At 54.6% G+C, this 22,364-nt stretch overlaps 1 protein-coding gene across 1 annotated transcript; it reads right to left on the reverse strand.

Annotated features, from left to right (window-relative positions):
• Nucleotides 1–3,307: 3,307 nt before the first annotated feature.
• On the reverse strand, nucleotides 3,308–14,404 carry CBX2 (chromobox 2). The gene is made up of 5 exons (XM_064270623.1): nucleotides 14,304–14,404; nucleotides 14,185–14,228; nucleotides 13,202–13,267; nucleotides 10,194–10,299; nucleotides 3,308–8,082 (listed from the first exon to the last, which is right to left on the reverse strand). Exons 1-5 carry the CDS (start codon nucleotides 14,373–14,375, stop codon nucleotides 6,775–6,777), a joined length of 1,596 nt encoding a protein of 531 aa, XP_064126693.1. The 5' UTR covers nucleotides 14,376–14,404; the 3' UTR covers nucleotides 3,308–6,774.
• Between the last annotated feature and the right edge of the window lie 7,960 nt (nucleotides 14,405–22,364).

Genomic DNA, 22,364 nt, shown 5'->3' on the forward strand with positions numbered 1-22,364 from the left:
TGGTCCCCAGATTCGGCGCCCCGCAGCCTCGCTGCCCGGCTCCGGGCCTGCTCCCCGGCGCTGTTGTCCCCCCCCCCACCCTCCACGCCTCGCGGGCTCTCCCCGAAATGCAGCGCCTCGCGCCTATTGATTGAGGAATTGAATTCGCGGGCATTGCTAGGCAACTGCCTGCTCCGAGCCGGCGCAGAGCGCGCTGATGTGATTAGTGAACCCCGGGCCACCGCGCCACAGCCCACGTCCCCCACCGGCCAGCCCCGGCCGCCTCTGGTGCCCAGTCTTCTTGGGGTGCAGACATCCCAACGCTGGGTGAGGGACAGTTCGAGAGAGCGCAGAGCGCGGGGTGGGGGTCTGGGTTCTCCACCTTTCTGGCGGCAGACTGTGCAGCAGCCGGGCGGGGGCGCGAGGCCCGGAGGAGAGGCGCCCTCAGAGCCCCAAAGAGGTCATCGAATTAAAGCCAACCCCGCCCCCAACTCCTCGCTGGCGCCGATGGGTGAAGAAGACCCGATCTTGGCCCAGCCGCCGGGCCCGAGGGGAGGGGCGTGAGCCGCGCTGGCCTGCATCTCCTGTCCTTGGTGGAGGAGTCCGTGATCCGCCTTGGCCCTGCGCTCCCGCCTCCTTCCCCCAGTTCTGTGACTCGTGTGGGAGGGAGGGAGGAACCGCCGGGAGCTGCCCCGAACCCGGGCTCCGGGCGGGGGGTCGCCAGCGGTAAGTACCCTTCGGACGTAAGGGCCCTGCCCCGCGGGCCGAGCGGGTCGCGGCCCGTCAGTGGTCCAAGGCCATGCCGGAGCCGCCAACGCCGAGCCTAATCCAACCGGTTCTGTGCTCTGCTTCCAGGCGGGCGGCAGACTTCTAAGGGCCTGGGGCGGGGGTGGCCAGCCGTGGGGTCGGTCACCCTCCCGCTTCCTCCCCGGGGTGTCTGGGTAGGAGGAGTTACTCGTGATCTAGGGAGATGAGAGAGCGCTGACCTGCCCCCTTTCCTGGCTCGCTGGCCACTACCAACCTCCATTTTGCCCAGGAGTTCTCCGTCGGTTTCCGTTTCCTGGGCAGAGTGTCCGGGAAAGCGGACACTAGGTGTGGAGGCTGCGGCCCGCAGTGCCACCTCGGGCAGGGCCGGCTTCCCAGCATGGTGCCGCAGTGCCCCCAGCGAGCCTCGACGGCCCGAGGGAAGGGCTGCCTCTGCGACCTCCGCCAGCACAGAGCGGAGCCTGGCCCAGCACAGACACTGGCGGACTTGGAACCTTGGGGGCTCTTCGTAGCGAGTCGGGACGGATCCGTTTTTCTGTTCCTTTGTTTCCAGTCTTGGGCCAGGCCTTGTGCTGTGCGGGACGGCGAACAGGCCTCCCCAGCCCTCTGCGGCTCCCACTAGATTTCCTCTTCTCACTAACAAGCCTCCCAGGCCTAGAGGGGGCTCAGACCGAGCCCAGTCCGAGGCGGGGGCGGCTCAGTGGCCGGCGGGGCACCATGCGGACTGCAGCCTCGGGGCCTGCATACCGGGGCTGTGGGCTGGGGCTGGACTCTCTACCCGAGACTTCCGAGGACTCGGCGGACGCCGAGGCCGCTCCGAAAGGCCGGGTGGGGTTGGTGCAATTCCGTTCCCGGGCAGCTCGGAGCCGAGGTGAAGATTTCCCCCGCGCGTACTAAGCTCCAGCGGCTGGAACTTGGCGGGACGCGCGCGCCCTCTGGAGGCGGCGGCGGCCTCAGCCCTTCTCCCCGGCGCCCACCCCCTCCCGGGTCTGGCCGAGGGAGGCCGGTGCCTTTCTAGGGTCCGACAGAAGCAGAGAAGCCTCATCGCTCCCACCCAAAGGCCCCGCTGGAGTGGGCCGCCGTGGGCGCCCCCTTTGCGCCCTCGCTGTGGCCGGGCCCTGGAGCCGCGAGGGGTGGGGGGGGTGGGGGGGGGAGAAGTGTCCAGCCGTCCGGGTGCCGGTCCTCAAAGGAGCCTGGCCGCGCAGCTTGCTCCAGGCGCCCTCGGGCTGGAAGGGGCGCCGCGGAGCCGAGCCCCGGGAGGCTGCCACGCAGGGCGGGACGTGGCGGACTCCGGCTCGGGCCCCTTGGCAGCCCGACCCGTTTTCCCGGGAATGCGGCGGATTAGGCGACCAAACCAGCAGCGCAGAAACTAACAAAGGCCCGTGTGAGGTCGAGCCGAGTGGAAATAAGCTTGTAGGAAAGACTGGCTCTCGCGCGATGGGGAGCAGCGACCGCTCTGCCTATTCCTTTCTGACCATCCAGACCCCTTCCAGCAGCTCTCAAAAGCTGGAGAAGAGGACTGCTAGGGTCGCCTGTGCCCAACGTCTCCAAAACAAAACAGCGAGAGCCTGCGGAAAGCTGGCAACAAAAGAAAGCCGACTGGAAGCCCTTCCTGCAGGACTGATTTCAAATCCACAGGCCTTTTCTGGAGCGGGGTGGTGCTGGGGGTTGCATTTCTGTCTGTAGCGGGAACCTCCTCCTGGAGGGAAACGTTCAGGCCTTCGCCCCAACTAGCCTTTCAGCCAATGGCAACCGCCATCCAGGCCCGACTTCCCTCTTCACTTCAAAGGAAGCTGGATCCTCCCTGGAGGCTGAAATTTATGAATAAATTCATGCTGAGGGTAATGCAAACCTTAAAGGACCAGGGAAGGTTATATAATAAGCAAATCATCTCTTTATTATGAGCCACGGGTTCAGAGTCGTGCAGTAGCAGGCGGATGACTCAAAGCTCCTTGAGCTTGCTTCATAGAGACTCCCCCGGAATTTTCTAGCTTTGTCCTTTGAAAGTGTTGCCACATGTGGTAGATTCCAGAGGTTGAGTAGCTTTTTGGGGGTGGGTGGGAGGGGACAATTTTGTTTCACTTTAACCTTAAATACCACCTTTTGGGAGGGACCATCTCACGTGTTTTGTGGATTGCAGCATCCCTAGCCTCTAGCCACGAGATGCCGGGAGCACACCACCCTGTTCCCTGTGTGATAGCTTTTCTCCATTCTTCTAATGAAAGCCGGAGTTTGTCCACTTCGGCACTAATGACATCCTGGGCAGAATTCTTTGTGGTGGGAGCTGTCTTGGGCATTGCAGGACAGCATCCCTGGCCTCTACCCACTAGATGCCAGTAACACCCCCACCCCCCTGCCCTATGACAACCCAAAGTGTCTCCAGAAATTGTCAAACATCCCCTGGAGTGCTAAATCACCTTTAGTTGAGAACCACTGGTGTAGGGAACTCACCTATACAATCCACCTACCTCTTTGCTTAGAAAAACATCTTTCCACACCCCATGATAAGTGGCTGACTTGCCCAAAGCCTTGGATTCCCTCGCCCCCCTCCCCTCATCCAACAATTTAGCCCAGGTCTAGGTATGTATTTTGCCTCAAGAAAGAGACAGTGTTGTGCTTTCAGGTTGTCACTCATGACGCACACAGGCTGTAAAGTTTAAAAAAATATTTATTGATATACTAAGAGTTAACAAAAAGACAAGAATCTTCTGAGACCGTTTGCTAATGTCTTCCCCCGCAAAATAAATTAGCCTCAGTCTAAAGTCTGCACCTATGCTAGTGTTAGTTTTTCCAAAATACTAGAAAATCTAGAATCATGAGATGGACTGGAGGGAAATCTGGTCACCCAGGCACAACTGTTCCCCTCCTCCCCCAACCGCGGTGGGCTTCCTGGGGGAGGCACTTCCTTTGATGGGTTGGTCTTGATTGAACCTTTGGGCTGGGCTGCTGTCCTGTTCCGGCAAAGATCTTAAACTTTCCCTGGGCACTAACACAACCACTTTTGTCCTTTTTCTTAAGAAAGCAAACAAACAGCCATAGTTTCAAGCAAGTAGAAGTGGCATACATGAAGGATTTGGCTTTTTCTTAATTAAAACACACAAATCAAGCCAGCAATGGGCACTGGTCCAAAGCTGTCCTCCACTCTGCCCCGAAAAAGTTCTCCACTAATGAAACCCCAGGCCCAGGGTCTTCTCCAGTCAGGTCAGAATCAGATGCAACCAAAAAAAAAAGAACACTCTTTTTGGTACAAAAAATGTATATGAAAATATGCTAAGACCTCCTCGGAAGAGGAGAGGCTGGCTGCATCTTCCCACCCAATACAGAGGCAAACAAAAAGGCAGGATTCAGACACCCCTTCAATATACACACACTGTGGGACAGCTCACTTAGGAAACCCTTAAGAATAAAGAAACAATGGATTCTAAGTCAGACGTGTGATCAATGGCTAGCTACACACACGCAAATAGCAGCAAATAAAAATATAACACATACTATTTTTATTTATTGGTAAACATAAGGCGACCGACTCTGAGCACCTGGTCCAATTGTTCAGCAAAGGCTCTCACACCTGCACACACGCACACTTTTTCCAGCATGAGCTGCCGGGAATCACAAACACCAATAAACACACACAACACATCAAGGCAAAGTGGCTGGAAGTAAGGTGGTTGCAGATTCAAACTTTGGAATTGAAGTAGCTGGTAAACAGAAAGGCACCAAATTGGGGTTTGGAGTGAAGACCTAGATGCAGGAGACAGCCCCTCCCCACACCCAGGAGTAGATAACCCCATTTCTAACAGCCCTTAGCACCTCTGGGCCAACCCAAGGGCTTGGAGGGAAGAGCTAACCTTGGCCCGGCCCCTCCCAAAGCGGACCATTATCAGGAAAGTCTGATTCTTTGAGAAGGGGACATCCCAGAGAAGCCCCTTTAGTCCCACCGGGGAAGGGGGGAGGACTGGCTCTGTCTGAGGGGCAGGAGGGAAGGTAGGTGCCAGTGGCCCAGGCCCAGTGAGGACCCATTCCTCCCAGGCTGTGCAGTACACTGCCATCTTCCCTTCCTGGACCATCCCAACTCCAGCCTGTTGTGAGACCCAGACCCCCACCAAGGTGGGAACCATGCCTGCTGAAGCCTGTGCGGGTGGCTGTCTGGGCGGTCCTTCCCACAATCTCTCAACAGCAGCGGGAATTGGCCTGCCCCCAAAGGCACACTGCTGAAGTTAATTTGGCTACACAAAGGCCATCTCTTCCTATTTGGTGTGGAGGGTGAGGTGCTGGGGGGCTGCCAGGCCCACCCCTCCAGGTACCAGAGCCCTGAGTCCAGGCTAGTTTATTGAAGGGTGGGCCATTGGCCCAGCCCATCCTCATAGCCGAGGCCACTGACTTTAACCAATAACCAAAACAGAAACAGGTAGATAGCCCCCCTTTTCTTTCTGGCATTACCTCTGCCAGACGAAGTTAAGCAACCTGTTATTTTCTGTGGGGCCCACTGGCTAGTCCCACACCCCTACCCCAAAACACTGGTCAGGAATCACAGAGGGCCCCCAAAACCTGCCACTGGAAGAGGAAAGGGCTCAGCATCTTCAGCATTATCTTCCTCCAGGAGGGGAGGGATGGGGGATCAGGTGGCTGTCCCACCCTGCCCACTGCCAGGGGGCCACTCAGACTTTTCCTGCTCCCCAAGAGGGCACAGGAGCTGGGGGTGGAACCCCCAAATGTGGGGTGGATTGTCAGGGAAAGCTGGCACCCAAGCAGTGGCCCTGTGTGGTGGACAGGCGGCACTGCACACAGCTGCAAGCGAGCGCTGATGATCAGGTGGGGGTGCCTTCTGCGAGGCAGTCTACCAAAGACTGGCAACCCTTTGTCCCATGGGGTACAGCTCTGGAAGAGGGGGCTTGCCAAGGGCCCCGTCCCAGAACACATCCCCCTCCTCCTGAGCACCTTCATTTCCGGTTTCTCTTCATCAGCCACTAATTCTGGGCCTGGCGCATCCGTTTTCTCCGCCGGCTCCTCATTCCCTAAGACTTTGAGAAGCTGTAGTTGTTCAGAAACTGGGTGGATGCACTCTGGATGCGGGTGTGGGGTCTGGACATAGGCCAACAGAGAAGACAGCAGGGGTGATGCCCTGCTCCCCAAACCTGGAGGACTGCTCAGGGGGAAGGAACCTCCAGAGCCAGCCCCGCCCCAACCTCACGCTGAACCTTTGAGCTGAGGGCTGCAGAACCTGAAAACCCTATGAAGCAGCTCTACTCAAACACATGGGGGCTGCCGTGAGTCAGAACCAACTTGACGGCAACTAACCCAAGGGCTGGATGGAGCTAAAGCCTTCCTTTTTAGGGTTCCCGAGCACCCCCTGGACAAATGCCACAACCCTCAGCTGGCAGGGGTGGGGACAGGGACACCAAACTTCCCACCTCACCCTCTGGGACTCAAGCACTACTTTTATAAGGGCAAGTTCCGGAATCTTCCCTGTTCCACCCCATGTTCTCAAGTGGGCACTAGTCAGCCCGCCCTTGAGCAGCCCAGGACACCTTGACAAGCTGTCCTCCCCCCTCCTCTGGGCAGGAACGGCCAAACTGGACTAGAAGCCCCCTCCCCTACCACCTTTGCCCCTGGAAAACTGGAAGGGACCTTCACTGCAGCTTTGGCTCTATCATCGCAGGCCAGGAGAGGCAGTTCGAACACAAGCACAGGCTGGAGGGGCTTAACCTTCTCTTGGCCAGAGTGGTCGGCTTGAGCCACAGGGGGCCACCCAAATTTCCTGAGGTGAATTGGGAAAGCCCTGCAAAGGCCTAGGGAGGTAGGAACATAGGAAGCCTGGCCTAGCCAGGCGTGAAGGGACAGTTCTCTGCCCTAAGTCATAGCACAGGGCAAGTTCTGGGTATGAAAGGGAGAAGCCCTGTCAAGCCTGCCCTAAAGACTACTCGCATTCTCACCCCAACCCAGCCCCAAGCAGGGTTTGGGCCAAGTGGGAAAAGTGGGTAATACGACCCCACAACAGCTGGGCGGGTGAAGGGGCCACAGGGAGGGGCTTCAGTAAGGTCTCAGGTTGAAAAAGCCCACACTGGTGGGGGACTCCTTCACTGTGACTGTGATGAGGTTGGCAGTGACGTCGGTGACAAAGACATGTTCGATGAGGCTTCGGGGCGGCTTCCAGTCCTGGCTGGTCTGTACCGAGACAGACAGGTTCTGCCCAGAGCCCGGAAGCAGGGCCGAATCGGGATCTGAGTCGGAGCTGCTGTTCTCCTCACCCGTGCTCATCTCAGACAGTGCTGGCGCCTTGCGGGTATCCCCCGAGGCTGTGCGGCCCTCCTGCCCGCCCAGGGGCCCAGTGCCCTTGCCACAGTCTCGTTTGCCTGAGGGGGCGGGCACGGCTGCCGCCGGCAAGGCCAACTTCTCACTTTTACTGGGATTGGAGGGTGCGCAGGACCCGCTCCCCCCAGTGGGGCCACCCCCAGGGCCCTTCCCTGTGGCCAGGTGGGTGGCAGGGATGCCCCTGGTTGTGGCATGGCGTGCGAGCATGCCAACCCCTGCGGTGCCATTCTTGACGCTCTGAAGGTCCAAGACCTGGAGGCTCAGCTCCTGGCTGGGTGTGGGCTGGGGGCCTAGGCAGCCCGCAGGGATCTTGCTGCCACCCTGGATGTGTGGGGCTCCCCCTGCACTCCCCCCCTTCTGCTCTGGAGCCCCACTGCCAGGGGCTTTCGGAACTTTGCTTCCTGGGGGGCTGACCCCCAGCTCCCCCTTCGGCGTCCTCACCTTCAGGTCAAGCCCGAGGCTGCACTTGCTGGTCGCCTGGGCCTTTAGCGCCAGCCGGCTGGCAGCCTCGGCTTGGCTGTGAGTCATGCGGCTCATGTAGTGGACGATGGAGCCCTGCCAGCTGATGCCGCCACGGCTGGGGCTGCCTGCCACGCCCTTCATCAGGCTGGCCAGGCTCTCCGTGCTGGCCGCGCTGCTGGGGCCGCCACAGGCCTCCTTGGCGTGGGCCTTCAGGGCTGCCAGACCTGCCACTGGGGCGCTGAGTGGAGGGGGCAGCTTGCTGGTGGGCGCACCCAGGTCCTTGCGGGCGGTTTTCAGCACTTTGGCCAGGCTCATGGGCCGCCTGGCAGCCTTCTGCTCCGGGGGCAACGGCTTGCGGCCACGCTTTTTGCGGATGGGGTCCTTCAGCTCTGGCTTGGCCACCAAAATCTGAGCCTTCTTCTGGGGCACCGGGTGGGTCTCACGGCCCCGGGGGCCTCTCTTGGTCTCTAGGTCGCTGTCATCCTCTTCATCAGAGGAGGAAGAGGAAGACGTGGAGGAAGAAGAAGAGCTGCTGGATTTGGATTTGGAAGGAGCGTCAGGTTCCTGAGAAGACAAAGAGGGGTCAACACCTCCATAGCCAGGCACCCCAGGTCCAAAGTGCCATTCGTCCCATGGAGCATCGGGTACCTGGAAGCCAGCCCTCCCCTCACTGTGCTTTTCAGATTATAGCCAGACCGTCTTATTCCAGAAAGGATTTAAAGTGTCCTTGCAGGTTACATGGAGCCCTGGTGGTGCAGTAGTTAAGAGCTCGGTGCTGACCAGAAGGTCGGCAGTTTGAATCCACCAGCCAATCCTGGGAAACCCTATGGGGCAGTTCTACTCTGTCCTACGGGGCCACTCTGAGTCAGAATTACTTGACAGCAACAGGTTTGGCTTTGTTTTTTTTTTGGTGCAGGTTACATAAAACATAAAACTAGAAGCAGAGTAGAAAGAAGCAGTCAGTTCATAAAATGAAGTCACGGAGTCCGTCGTTGCTGTGTGCCCTAGAGTCGATTCCCACTCAGCGCAACCCCATTGACAGAGTACAACTGCCCCATAGGGTTTCCTCGGCTATAATCTTTATGGGAACAGATTGCCAAGTCTTTCTCCTGTGGAGTCCCTGGGTGGGTTTACACTGCAGACCCTTCTGTTAGCAGCCGTGCGCCTAACTGCTGTGCTAACAGGGCCGCTTTACGGAGTCAGCAGTGAGGATATAAACACACACCACCACAGCTGACAGTCAGCTAGCAGGGGGACGCAAGTTTAGCTCCTAGCTTAGCTCCCTAGCAGCCATTTCAAAAAGGGAAACCCAGAGGTGCACAATCTACACGCCCCATGAGGCTGGGGGTGCAAAGGAAGAGTATGCACAAGTGCCTCGCCACCTACAGTAAGTGCATGCCTCACCTTCCTGTACCAACCTCACGTTTCCACCTCCCACCCCTTCAGAGCCTTCCAGAACATGGGAGAGCAAACACAACCCCCCTTACCCCCTGCTCCTGGGTCTCAACCCAAATGCTAAATAAGCACGTGGCCCACTCCTCTGCTGGGTCAGAATCTAAAAGGAGCACTTTGGGAGGTGCGCTGACCCCGGGGCTCCCTGCACAGAGCACTCTTGCCTCGATTGGAGGTCCCCCACCCTGCCCAGGGCCCATCTTCCTATAACCTGCTTGCTGCCTCAATGGCACCCCACACTTACCACCCCCCGGCCCCTGAGAGCCCGTGGCCCAGGCATCTCTCAATGCAGACAGAAATCCCTTCTCCACAAAGCCTTGGACTCCTGCACGTCCTCCCTTCCCCCTACCCTGAGGGAAACGCGGGCACAATCACGAAGCCTTGAGCAGACCAGCAACAAGACTGTAAGGCAGGCGGGCCCCTTGCAGCCCTGTGGGAAGGGCGGTGTGTGCAATAAGGCCACGAGTGCCAGGTCCAGCCTGCGGTTTCAGGGTCAGGCTCCCGCAGGGCCCCTGAGGAAGGAAGCAGACACCCCAGACCCTGCCCCCATTCTGCCTGTGAAGGGCGGGGGGCAGGGGAGTATCACGTGGGGAGTGGGGCACTTATCGTCATAATGGAAGGGTGAAGGGGCATTCCTGAGGAGGCATCTTTGTGGATCACCCCTGGCCCCTCAGCTGGGCCGCGGATGTCCCTCTCCTTTCCTGAGGTCACTCCTTGGTGTCCTCTGGCTGTTCTGTCCACTTACATATGACCTCAAGAGTGGCCGGCCAGGCCCATGGTGCCAGCCACTAGATATGAGGTGTGTTCAGAGGTGGGCCTGGCTTGATCAGCTGCCCCATGAGTCATGTGTGCTCGACAAGCCTATAGACACCTGCTGTGTACACGCTTCACTCTTTTCTGGTCCCCGCTAAGCCACTGGGGGGTGAGGAACGGCCAGTGTCAGAGGACACTCTGCACACTAGTACAAGACAATACAGACCAGACACCAGACTTAGCAGGAAAGCACGTGGGGGCGTGGTCACTACAGGGCCCTAAGGGACAGAGGCCCCCCACAGGCCCAGGAACTCTGCAGCTTGCTGGTACCCCCCGCTGGCAAAGGCTCAGAGCAGCAGCAAGGAACTCCAGACAACTCTGCCAAGCCTTCCCCATTGCAGAGCCCTGAAACCTTCCCGGGGATGGGTCAGTGGGCTAGTCAGCCAGCCTGTGGACAAGCTGCCACCCACCTTGAGCCTGGAGCGCCGGCTACAAGAAGACATCATGGTGTGTTTTCTGGGCCGGCCCCGTGGCCGCTTGCCTCTCTTCCGATTCTGCACCTCCTTCTCGTGCTCCCTGAAGACACACACAGATCAGGGTGGAAGCCCTCCCTGCAACTACACTGGGGCCCCAGAGCCTCACACACCCCAACCTGGCCTGCGGCTCTAGCTGCTTGCTTTCCTGCATGTCCCACTAAGGACAGGCCCAAGGCACAAACCCTGTTCTCCGCAACGTGGGCCAGTGTCACCTTCACATCTTTCTCAGTGGATTCCCACACAGCAAAGACAAGTCAAGAAAACCCAGGCCTGGCTGGGAAATTAAGTTTTCTAGTTTTCCTGGCTCCTCTAAGACAAAACCCAAACCAAATCTGTTGGTGCCGAGTCAATTCTGACTCACAGCAGCCCTCTAGGGCAGAGCAGAACTGCCCCAGAGGGCTTCCAAGGCTGTTGTCTTTATGGAAGCAAGCCGCCACATCTTTCTTCTACGGAGCTGTTGGTGGGTTTGAACTGCAGGCTGTTTGGTTAGCATCTGAGTGCTTAACCACTGTACTACCAGGGCTCCTGTAAGACAAAAACCTTGCTGTGGAGTCGCTTCTGACTCATAGCAGCCCTGCGGGGCAGAGTACAACTGCCCCATAGGGTTTCCAAAGAGAGGCTGTGCATTCAAACTGCCGACGGACCTTTTGGTTAGCTGCTGCAGCTCTTAACCACTGTGCCACCAGGGCTCCCCTCCAAGACAACCCCTACTAATTACGGGTCACTTCCTGCCGGTAGCATGTTTCATAGAAGTTCTAGGGTGTTACAACTAGCTTTTATACTCACAGGGTCCAACCTCCTCATTTTAAACATTAGTCCACGGCAGGGAGATGACCAAACACCCTCCCACCACCAGTACAAAACCCTCACCCAGTCCTCAGAGGACCTGCTATGGGCTCCAGGCCCGTTTCTGCCCTCTGATCTCCCCAGATTCATCACTCCTGGCTCATGTTTCTCTCTCTTTTTATTATGTAAAAAAAAAAAAAAAAGTCTCTGTTCCTAAACTCTGCTCAATGGAAGCAATGCAGAATTCCAGAGCAGCCAGGGCTCCACACCTGCACCGCCTGCAGCACTCCCTCGTGCAGCCCCCCGTGGCCCCCAGAGAAGCTCCAATTTCACACACCCTCCCCCGGGGAAGGGGATCTATCTGGATAAGTCTCCTGGTAATTCACCTGGGCAAACACCATCTCATGGAGGGCTGGAAGGAGATCTTAAAGAATCCAATTAGTACAACCTGACAGAGCTCAGGCTGCTAAGAAGCCTTGGTCCCAACTAGCATCCTGAAGGACAGCAGTGCATCTCATGGGGTCTCTCCACTAATACAGTGGACCTGTTAACCTGTCCGCCAGGTAATCTGACCCTACCACTTTTCTTACCTTTAAAGACACACCCTCCCATACTAAGCAGATACCAAGCAAAGAACTGAAGCTCCTAGTGCCCCCCTTTTGGTCGGGAGAGAAAAAGCACCCACCTTCCCAGTCTTTCATGATTTAACGTTGACTACGCCAGTTTTTTGTTTTACATCTCTGTGTGTCTCCTAACCACAGCCCTTGTGTGTTCTGCTACAACCAAAAGTCAAGTTCAGGACACACGTGCTCTCACCAAACAGGAGATGGTCTCAAAGAGAAAGGGACCACCAGCTCCTGAAGTATATTGGACCCCAGTTAAGAATTAAATACAGGACAATCAGGTTGCTAATGAGACTTCCCAGATGTATCTAAGTAACCATATAACTATAAAAAAAAAAAATCAAACCCAGTTGCCCTGAAGTTGGTTTCAACTCATGGCAACCCCACATGTATCAGAGTAGAACTGTGCTCCATAGGGTTTTCAGGGGCTGATTCTGGGGAAGCAGATTGCCAGGCCTTTCTTCCGAAGCACCTCTGGGTGAACTCCAAGCTGCTAACCTTTCAGTTAGTAGCTGAGTGCTTAAACCATCTGTATCACCTCAGGGACTCCTGAGCAAGCATCTGCTCCACTCACTTCCTCTTACTCAGACTCACCACCAAAAACCAACCCCCCCCACCATTGTCGTGACTCCTCTGCAAAGACTCAAATGTCCTGCAACTGTGAGAAAAAAGTGAACACAGTCAGAGAACCACCCTGCCAGACTGACCCTCACTGAGAGTGCTTTTGAGCAACTAGTTTATCAGCAGGAGGAAGGTGGTAATGCTACTACCCACTACTTGCCACCCCCCCCATTAGCGACCTTCCCACCAGGCTGGGGGCATGCTCATCCATGCCATCCCCACTTCCCATCCAGTATCTCAAGAAGGTATATCTCTTAACCCAAGTTTCCTACCTAAAAATAGACAAGACGTCTAGAATTACAGAAGCAAATCTGGCCCCTGGGACTGGCAAGGGGGCCCATGGCGCTCACTTGATACTGTTTGGCAGCCCAGAGGAAAACACATGCGGTGTTTTTGGTACAGAGACCCCAGAACAGGCCTGACTCAAGCCATGGGGCCAGCTCCTTCCCTGAGTGGGCTAATCGTGCCCAGCCAGGGAAGAAGTCAGATCTGCACAATACGTCAAACCCGAGACCCCAGATTTCGTTGTCCTCTTTGCAAATCGAGCAACGGACACGGCCAACGCAAGAAGCCTGGACCCTTCATGAAGAACCCGTGAAGGTTCATTTCTACAAGCTGGGCTATCAGAAAGACCAACAGAGGCACTTACTCTGTGAATCCTCAGGGCAGCCTGGCCAGGGGAAAGGTGGGGAAGGACTGACTGATCAGGGACCTCAGGTCGCTCTGCCTTTACAGGCAGCCATAGAGATGGCATCAGACTCCCTGTGACCACATGCCCTGGGACCTCAGCCCACAGCCAGGACCCTTGCAGGACCGGCACTGTGGCACTGGGTGACTCTGGGATGGGCAGCCATTGTGCCCCCACCCTCCAATAAGCATCCCCATCCCTGCGTGTGCGGTGAACTCCCTCACTTCTTCTGGAAGGCCAGGAGCAGCCTCGGGTCCAGGATATTCTCCTCTGGCTCCCAGCTGTTGTGTCTGGAAAAGCAAAAAGTGGAGCTGAATAAAACACCACGGCTGCTTAAGAAAGGAACCTGGTGGGCTGGTGGCCAGGGCTTTGTCCAGGGAGGTCTGAACCCTAGCCCAGGGTGAACTGCTGGAAGCTGGAGCCCTTGAAACCGGTACACCCTTAACCTCAAACCCAGAGGAAAACCACCACCTCAACCCCCAATTAAAACACGGCCAAAAAGAACTTTGTCCAGCCCCTCCCTTGGGAGGAAAACACATCCCAATAAAATGCAAAGTTGCACAGAGGGAAATCCCCCCCAAACCCTGGCCGGGAGCCAGTGCGAGAAGGCTCGGTTGCATTCAGGGGCAGGGAGGGGGAGAGGCCAGGGGCCGAGAAACCACAGTCAGAGATTAAGAACAACAATGTGGCTACAGGACAAGTGTGTGCGGCCGGGGACCAGGGCAACCGGGAAGAAAGGAAACACCGGCCTGTGGGATCAGCTGCGAACAGAATGAGCCCATTTTGGGGGTGTCAAAACCCCTCCCTTCCATTAAAGGAAAAGAAAGGGGGGGGTAAGAGACCCCAGGTCCATCAATAGAAAGCTCAGGTTACAGCCGGGAAATAGGGACACGGCGGGGTGGGGGGGAGCCCTGGCGTCCCGCGCTCCCGCCCCCAGGCAGGCCGGGAGGGCGCGCCGGCGGGGAGCATGCAACAAATGGGCGCGGGCGCAGCGCGAGCGCGGGGCGCGGGCGGGCGGGGGGTGCAGGCGGGCGGGAGGCCGCGCGCCCGCGCCGGGTAAACAAAGGGCAGCCAGCCGAGCTCAGCGTCCCAGGCCTGCACGATGGGGGGCCCTGGGGACCCCAGGACCTGGCGCCCGCCCGCGCCCCGGGTTTCCGCGCCCCCCTCCCGGGCGCCGGCGCGGGAAGCGGCCGCATTGTGGACTCACTTGGAGGACCAGCCGCGCCACTTCACCAGGTACTCGAGCTTCCCCTGCAGGGAGAGAAGGGCGCGTGAGCGACGGGGGCGGCGGGGGCGCCACGGGCCGGGCGCGCGGGGCGCACGCACCTTGCGCAGCCGCTTGCTCAGGATGCACTCGGCGGCGAAGACCTGCTCGCCGACGCTGCTCAGCTCCTCCATGCTGCCGCCGCCCGCGCCCACAGCGGCGCCCGCCCCGCCGCCGCCGCCGCGCACAAAGCACCGCCCCGGCCCGCCCCCGGCCGGCGCACGCGCCCCGCCGCCGGCCCGCGCCCCGCCCCGGCCCGCCCCCGGCTCCGGCCCGCGCCCCGCCCCCGGGCCGCCCCAGCCTGCGCGGGCCAATGAGCGCGCGGGGGCCGGCGGCTGGGGGCGCATTGTTAGCTGCGCGAGGCTTGGCGCCCGCGGCGGGGGTCCGGGTTCGGGGATCTCCGGGCGCCGGCGGGCCCCTGGCGGAGGAAGGAAGCGCGGAGCGGTCCGGACGTGGGGAGGGGGCCCCCGAGCCCCACTTGCTTGCGGGGCGCGGCTCCCTCCGAACTGTGTTTTCTGGGCACCGAGCCATTGTTCAACCCGGGAGGGAAGTGGGAACGGGGCACCGCGGCCACCCCCTCCCCCCGCACCAGCCGGGCCCTAGCCCGCCTTCTGGCTTTCTCTCCGTCTGGGGGCAATCGCCCTGTTTTGTTCTGCATGGGGGCAAAACGGGCCGGGGGTGGGGTAGAAGTGGGAGAGAAAATATTGGGGGGCAGGGGGCAACCAAAACGGAGCAGCCCATTCCCCCCTCCCCAAAGGCCAGAGAGGAAAATGCATTAACTGAAAACGCGAGTCACCCTGAAAAAGAAACTATACCAGCTGCTCCGAGTTCTCACCAAACAGCAGAAAAGTGGAAACTCAGCTCCCAAGTTTTGTAGGGAGACAAGGAGTTACACCTTTACTTAATTTGTTTCACGATTTCGATGAAACGAATGTTTGAGAAGTGGCAAGTGAGCTCCGAAAGCTGTTTCTAACCGAGGACTAAGTGACTTGTGTACCGCCAGGGTTTGGCCGCGCAAGTGTCCTTTCAGATCAATGGCACACGACAAGAAGGACACCGGACCGGTGACAGAAGTGGGGCTGGCCTCGAGAACTCTCTGGGGTCGTCGTGGGCAGCCTCCGCTTTTACTTTCTCTCTCTTAAGATCCTCATTCCATTGAGCAACTCACCTAAGTTATTTAGGTCTTGAGTGGGAAGATCAAAAGTGTAGTAAGAGATTTACATTAAAAAAAAGAGATTTACATTAGCTTAACTTTATTCTTTTTTTTTTTTTTTTTTTAACTTTTTTCGCCAGGAACCCTGGTGGCACAGCGGCTAAGCGTTGGGCTAGTAACTGAAAGGTCAGCGGTTGGAACACCAGCCGGTTTAGGGAGAAAGATGTGGTAGTCTGATCCCTTAAAGATTTACAGCCTTGGAAACCCTGTGGGGCGGGCAGTTCTGCCCTGTCCTGTAGAATCACTGTGAATCAGAGTCTGAATGGACGGCGCTGGTTGACTTTATTTGCATCGGTACAATTTAACTCAATGAAAATTCATCTTTTGATTTTATGTTTCTACCTTGAATGCAACTGGCAAAGTACTCTTTCTGTTGAGCAAATAAAAAAAGCCGTTTCTTGTTGCAGGAGACTGTCTAGATGTAATCTGGGTCATTAAAACCACGTTTATAAAGGATTCTGCAGGAGAAAATGTACTGTTTGTTTTTTACTGGAAAGGCCAGCTGTAGAAAAATGCTAACCCTCAGTAGCCCATCTTCTAGCTTGAGGCGTACTGGTCAGTTTATCTGGTGAAGCAGGTTACAGGCATTTGATATCCTTCAGAGAATCTGGGTAGTATATGCAAACTCTGATATTGTTTGCAAAAGAGACAGGAAGAAGGAAAACTTGCTGGGGTCGGGGGTGACTGTTCCCTGGGGAGGGGCAGCAGCAGTCTGGGGGTAAAACTGGCTGAGCTGACCGCCTGGGGTGAATCCTACTCCAGCACTGTTTGAGTGTCTGTATCTTGGGGAGCACATTGGGGGGTTGATGGCAAAGGTGTGTTCATTGTATTCCTGCAAATAGCTGGGTCAACTCACATTTTCTTGTAGAATTTGTCTTGGGAGTGAGATTTTGCCCTGGAAGTTTTGTTTCTGCTTTGTGATATATGGTATCCTGGGATATTTGTTTTGTTTTTTAAAGTTAGTAAACTTAAAAAAAATAAATTCTTTCTTCCCCTAAGGAACAAATTCATGTAGAATTTGATACTAACACATTGAAAAAATTAATTTCCTGGAAGGTTTAACGCACACATCACTTATCCAACTGCTAACACCCGGTTTGTTTGGTTAAAAATAATATTTAGATACTTTATTTGGAGAAACAGACATGACGGATTTGACTAGAATGAAATTCATCAGATAAATATGGTGAGGGTGTGATCCAAAATTTGTGAAGCGTTCCTTAAAACCAAAGCTGGGCGTAGGCAGAAGCAATAATTCCAGCGAATCCAATTATGTCAAAACACCGGTTTGAGCAAGGCAGATCTGTCTTCCGTTTTCAGGGACACATTTTAAGAATTATAAAGACAAGTTAGAACTAATTATTTTATCATTCACTTGGTAGATATTTATTTACTCAGCATTTACTATCGCTAGGCCCTCTTAGATACCAGAGTGGATAGCAGTGCTGCCTAGAACATTCTGAGATGATGGAAGTGTGCCCTAGCTGCATTGCCCGTTGTGTAGCCACTCGCCAGATGTTGACACGGCAGCTGCAACCATGGGCTCAAGTATAACAACCACTGTGACGATGGTGCAGAACCGGGCAGTGTCTCATTCTGTTGTACCCAGCTAGGGTCGCTATGAGTCAGAACTGTCTCCAGGGCACCTAACAACCACAGCCACACCTGACTAGTGAGTACTTGAAACTTGTCTGCTGCTACTGAGGAATTGAATTTTAATTTGATTTCATTTTAAGTAATTTTAAATAGCTGCAGGTAGCTAGTGACTACTGTACTGGGCAATGCAGGTCTGTAGGAAAGAAAGCAAGAAATATACTTGAAGCCATGTTATAAATGAAAGTAATGCAGTAATTTAAAATTAATCGTGGAACCTGAACGATTTACCCACACACACATATTTATGCTTATTTACAAGAACGTTTAAAACACATACCAATAATAAAAAAAGGATATTAAAAATGCCACCACAAAGGAGGACCTTCGGAGAGCAAATACTTCGTTTCACGCCACTGTCTTTGTATGCAACTGACAACGCCAAAGACAAATATTAACTCGCTAATGTTTGAAGGAACCCTAAGAAAGGATACAGATTTTCATGCCGCTCGCACGGATTCGAACACGAAGATGCAGAGGCAAGGAATGATATGTCCGGGGTTTCTTAAGTCAGTGGGAAAGTGGAATTGAGATCAAGCAGAGACTCCCGCCTCAGTCAACTCTGGCAGTTAAAGCCAGGTAACCTTAGTTACATCTCATAAAACAGTTTCACAGCGGCTCTTAGCTATTCTAAGTACACCGGCTCACATCTGCGGTCAGAGTTGGCAGAAAAGAGTGACTTACACCGTCCACCTTGCCCCATCTCAGGGGTCTGCATGGGAGAAGCTCAGCATATAGACACATCCCACGGTACTGCGAGTTTAAGGCGACCATCTGCCCCTCCTCCCAGGGCCCCTCCACATTTCCCAGACTGAGGTGTGACTTACAGGCCGGGGGAGTTATGTTATGCTGTTTCTGTATACGTAATGGATAAATATTATAAATGAGGCACACATAGTTTATGTATCAGAACTCAAGTAAAAATAAGCAAGGCTGTGGGCTTGCAGGGCTTCTCAAGCTTTCAGTGTGTGTGAGAATCCCTCAGGGCACACAATGCAAATAACAACGACCCTTGGACCCCAGGCCAGAGATCCTGACCCAGGAGACCCTCGAGGCAGTCTGCGGTCTGCTGCTCTCACTGTTGAGAACACCCACGTTGCTTCAGGTCACTTGGCTGTGGAGCTCGGTCCTGCCATCTCCCTGTTTTTTTTCCTGGTTGGGGCAGGTGGGGGACAATGGCGGTTCAGTGGTAGAATTCTCACCTTTCCTGCCTGACTCTTAGATTCCATTCCTGACTGTCAGTGGGTGGAGGCTGGCGTGTTGCTATGATGCTGAACAGGTTTCAGTGGCGCTTCCAGGCTAAGATGGACCAGGAAGAAAGGCCTGGCGATCTACTTACCAAATTGGCCAAATGAAAACCCTGTGGATCACAATGGTCCGGTACAGTAGCTAACGACTGGGGCAGACAGCACCACGTGGAGAAGCAGTGCAGTGGTCGGCACATGGTGGGCCCTGCAGGGTCTTAGAAGGCAACGAGAAGAGAATGAGCAGAAAAGCCTGAGAGAAGGTGCCAGAAACAGCAGGCTCTAAAGCTCACAGATCCCATCCCCGGGCCCCCTAGCCTCCTGCTGCCCGCTCCCCGCCATCCCCCCCTCCACAGCACCGTTCCTAAAGACGACACAGGCTTCAGGCCCCCTGGATTGTGGACAGGGAGGTGAAGGAGGCGGGAGATGACAATTAGCCCCTTTTATGAGGTTGTTTTTTTTGGAGGGGAGTGAACAACGGCTGCATTAAAGGAGCTTGCCATCCATCGTGTCAGGCATTTCTTTCAAGGCAGTGTTCGTTCATTAATTTTGCAATCATATCTTACGTTCCCTGACTCCTGTTTCTTACTATTATAAATAGCACAGCAGTGAACATCTTTATGTTCGCATGTGCAAAGTGCTAGCACACGCACGGAGTAACGTGCATAAATAGACGCTGTGTTAAAGGCTACGTGGATTTCCTGGGCTTTTTTTTAGCTATTGGCAAATGGCCCCCCAGATCTACATTCTTGCCACAGGTGGATGTTGCCTTGGTCCTCACACTCTTAACGTCGTGGTTCTGAGTCACACCAGGGCCTTTCTGAACAGGTTGAATGCCTAGCTGGGCTCCGGCGAGTTCTAGCACAAGTTAACCATGTCTGTTTGGTGCCCACCTCTGGTGTTTACTTGCTTGTTTTTTTTAATTTAATTGCGCTTTAGGTGAAAGTACACAGCTCGAGTTAATTCACCTGCAAAAATTTATACACATATTGCTTTGTAATATTGGTTGCAATTCCCTCAATGTGACAGCATACTCCCCCTTTCCATCCCCGGCTCCCCGTGTCCATTCGTCCAGTTCCCATCCCTTCCTCTGCTCTTTTTAAGACCTCTGCCTGGTGCAGGATTGTTACCATGTAAAAGTGTTTCATCAGTGCAATTTTCCAATGTGAAATGCATTATTTTCAAAATTAAAAAATCAACTTTCTCATATTGTGGTCTGAAATCTAGGGTGAAACCCTTACTATAAAACAAAATAAAAACCGAACAAATAAGTAGCTTGGGGACTCCAAGCGGCAAGTGGATATACAGCTCAGGAGGCTGCTAATTGCCCTTCCTGCGTACTGGTGGCAGCCTTCTGCACCCTCTCTAAGCCCTTTGGACACTAAAGCCTGTGGGTTTCAGGAGTAATGGATCTGAGGACACCATTGCAAACCGTCCTCTACATCAGACACATGCTCTATTTCTCCCCCTTCATTAGTGGGGTCACTTCTTGTCTACCAGGACCCAAACAAAGAAATGTCATTCAGGTCACAAAAAAGGGATTTTCTTTTCCATCTTTAATCCTGCTGCTTTTTGGAGGGACAGTGTGAAACAATGTCCGAAGCGTTAACATTTACAAAGTGAAAGCCCCTTTCCCTGCTTCGCGTTGGCAAAAATCTCGGTACTAATCAGAGGAATTGCCTTTGGAGTCTGGAAATCCTAGAACCAGAAGGGGTGATGACAGTCCGGTTGTGTAGGTGAGAGCACCGAGGCCTGGTGGAAGGCAGGTGTCCAGGGCGCCAGGCCAGCGAGGGTCGGAGCCACACTGCTGCGGCCTGAGCCCTACCCTCCAACACTGGCCTGCTTTGTGGCTGTTGTGTCACCAAGGAGACTATGCATGTGTAGGGCACAGCTCCGGGGCTGAATTCAAAATGTGGAGACAGATAAATATTGAGGAGCTCTGGTGGTGCAGTGGTTAAGAGCTCAGCTGCTAACCAAAAGATGAGCAGTTCGGATCCACCAGCTGCTCCTTGGAAACCCCATGGGGCAGTTCTATTCTGCTCTATAGGGTTCCTATGAATTGTAATCGACTCGACAGCAGTGGGTTTGGACCTGTCCCAGAGTCCCTGGGTGGTGCAGTTAATGCCCTTGGCTGCTGACAGAAAGGTTGGAGGCTGGAGTCCACCCAGAGGTGCCTCAGAAGACAGGCCTGGTGATCTACTTCTGAAAACTCAGCCATTGGAGCATAGCTGTACTCTGACACACATGGGATTACCATAAGTTAGAGCCGATTCCAGGGCAACTGGTTATGTGAGCAAATGACCCAACCGCCTGCCCCTCCCTCCCTTCTGTCTCCTGGGGACAAAGACAAGGGGCTGCAAGGGGGAAAGGAAGGGAAAGATAAGGGAGGGACAACTTCTTGTGAAAAGGGAGAGACCGTGAGTTACCTTTCTGTGTCTGGGGATTTTCTTTAGCTGGGCAGGCTTTGTGGGAGGTAAAGAGATTTATACAACCAAGTAGGCAAGTTTCTTGGAGATACTTTGGTTAACCACAGTAAAACAAAACAAAACAAAAACCCTACTCTGGGTCTAACCCAGTGCCTTCGAGTCGATTCTGATTCTTAGTGACCCTATAGGACACAGTAGAACTGCCCCATAGGGTTTCCAAGGCTGTAATCTTTATGGAAGCAGACTGCCACATCTTTCTCCCACAGAGTGGCTGGTGGTTCCAACTGCAGGCGTTTGGTTAGTGGCTGAGTGCTTAACTACTGCACCACCAGGGCTCCTAAGTTAAACATGCTTCGTCCAAATACCTAAATTAGAACTGCAGCGGCAGGGCTTACAAGCCGAGTGACCTCAGGCAAAGTACTTACTTCTTTAAGCCTTGGCTCCTGGCTTGCAAAATGGTGTGCAAATGTTAATTTCCTGCTTGTTTTGATAAAGCGATTTTTGCCTCCCTTGCTGATGACCCCCTTAAAGGAAAATCCTGCGGTCTTAGTCATATATCATTGGCTGTTTTTGTGAGTATGTCTGCAGGGGAACTTCGAGCCAGTGACATTACTGCCAGGAGGTGCATTTCAGCGTCCCCACAGGTGATCAAGGGGCCTTAGTTAAGGACCCCTAGATTAAGTAATTTCCATGAAATCATATGATTGGTGTGGTCGGTGGAATAATGGCCCTCGAAGACGTCACATCCTAATCCCCAGAACCTGTGACGAAGCTAGGTTACGTGCCAAAGGGGGACGAAGGCTGCGGATGGAATTAAGGTTGCAAATCAGATGGTTTTAAAATAAAGAGATGACCCCGGATTAGCTGGGTGGGCCAATACAATCACCCCCAGTACACTAGTTGCCCTTGAGTTGATTCTGACTCATGGTGACCCCATGTGTGTTAGAGTAGAACTGTGCTCCATAGCTCCAGAGTTTTCAGTGGCTAATTTTTTGGAAGTAGATCACCAGGGCTTCCTACCAAGGTGCCTCTGGGTGAACTTGAATCTACAACCTTTCTGTTAGCAACCAAGTACGTTAACCATTTGCACCACCCAGGGACTCCGATGTAATCACCAAATACCACTGCCATTGAGTCAATTCCGACTCATAGTCTATCTTGCCCTATAGTGACCCTATAGGTCGGGGTAGAACTGCCCCATAGGGCTTCCTAGGCTGTAATCTTTACAGAAGCAGACTGCCAACATCTTCCTCCCGCTGAGCGGCGGGTGGATTTGAACCGCTGACCTTTTGGTTAGCAGCGAAGTAAGTGCTTCACCACTGTGCCAGTGGTGGAGGGTCCTTAGATGTGGAAGCAGAGGCGGTGGAGAGTCAGAGTGATGCCATAGGAGGATTCAACCCACCACTGCTGGCTTTGAAGATGGAGGGGGTGGCCTCTAAAAGCTGGAAAAGGCAAGAAAACGAATTTTCCCCTGGAGCCTCCGGAAGGAAGGTCTTGCCGACACCTTGATTTTAGCCAAGTGAGACCTGTGTTGAACTTTTAATCCCCGGAACTGTGGGGGTAATATATATGTGTTGTTTGAAGCCA

This window comes from Loxodonta africana, chromosome 18, assembly GCF_030014295.1.
Source record: "Loxodonta africana isolate mLoxAfr1 chromosome 18, mLoxAfr1.hap2, whole genome shotgun sequence".
NCBI classification, from domain to species: domain Eukaryota; kingdom Metazoa; phylum Chordata; class Mammalia; order Proboscidea; family Elephantidae; genus Loxodonta; species Loxodonta africana.

Bases quoted from the DNA above. Each gene is read 5' to 3' on its own strand.
- CBX2 (XM_064270623.1), bottom strand. From the start codon at position 14,375: ATGGAGGAGCTGAGCAGCGTCGGCGAGCAGGTCTTCGCCGCCGAGTGC. The intron at 13,268-14,184 runs GTGAGTCCACAA...TTGCTTTTCCAG, and splicing joins TGGCGCGGCTGGTCCTCCAA to ACACAACAGCTGGGAGCCAG. The intron at 10,300-13,201 runs GTGAGGGAGTTC...GTGTGTCTTCAG, and splicing joins CTCCTGGCCTTCCAGAAGAA to GGAGCACGAGAAGGAGGTGC.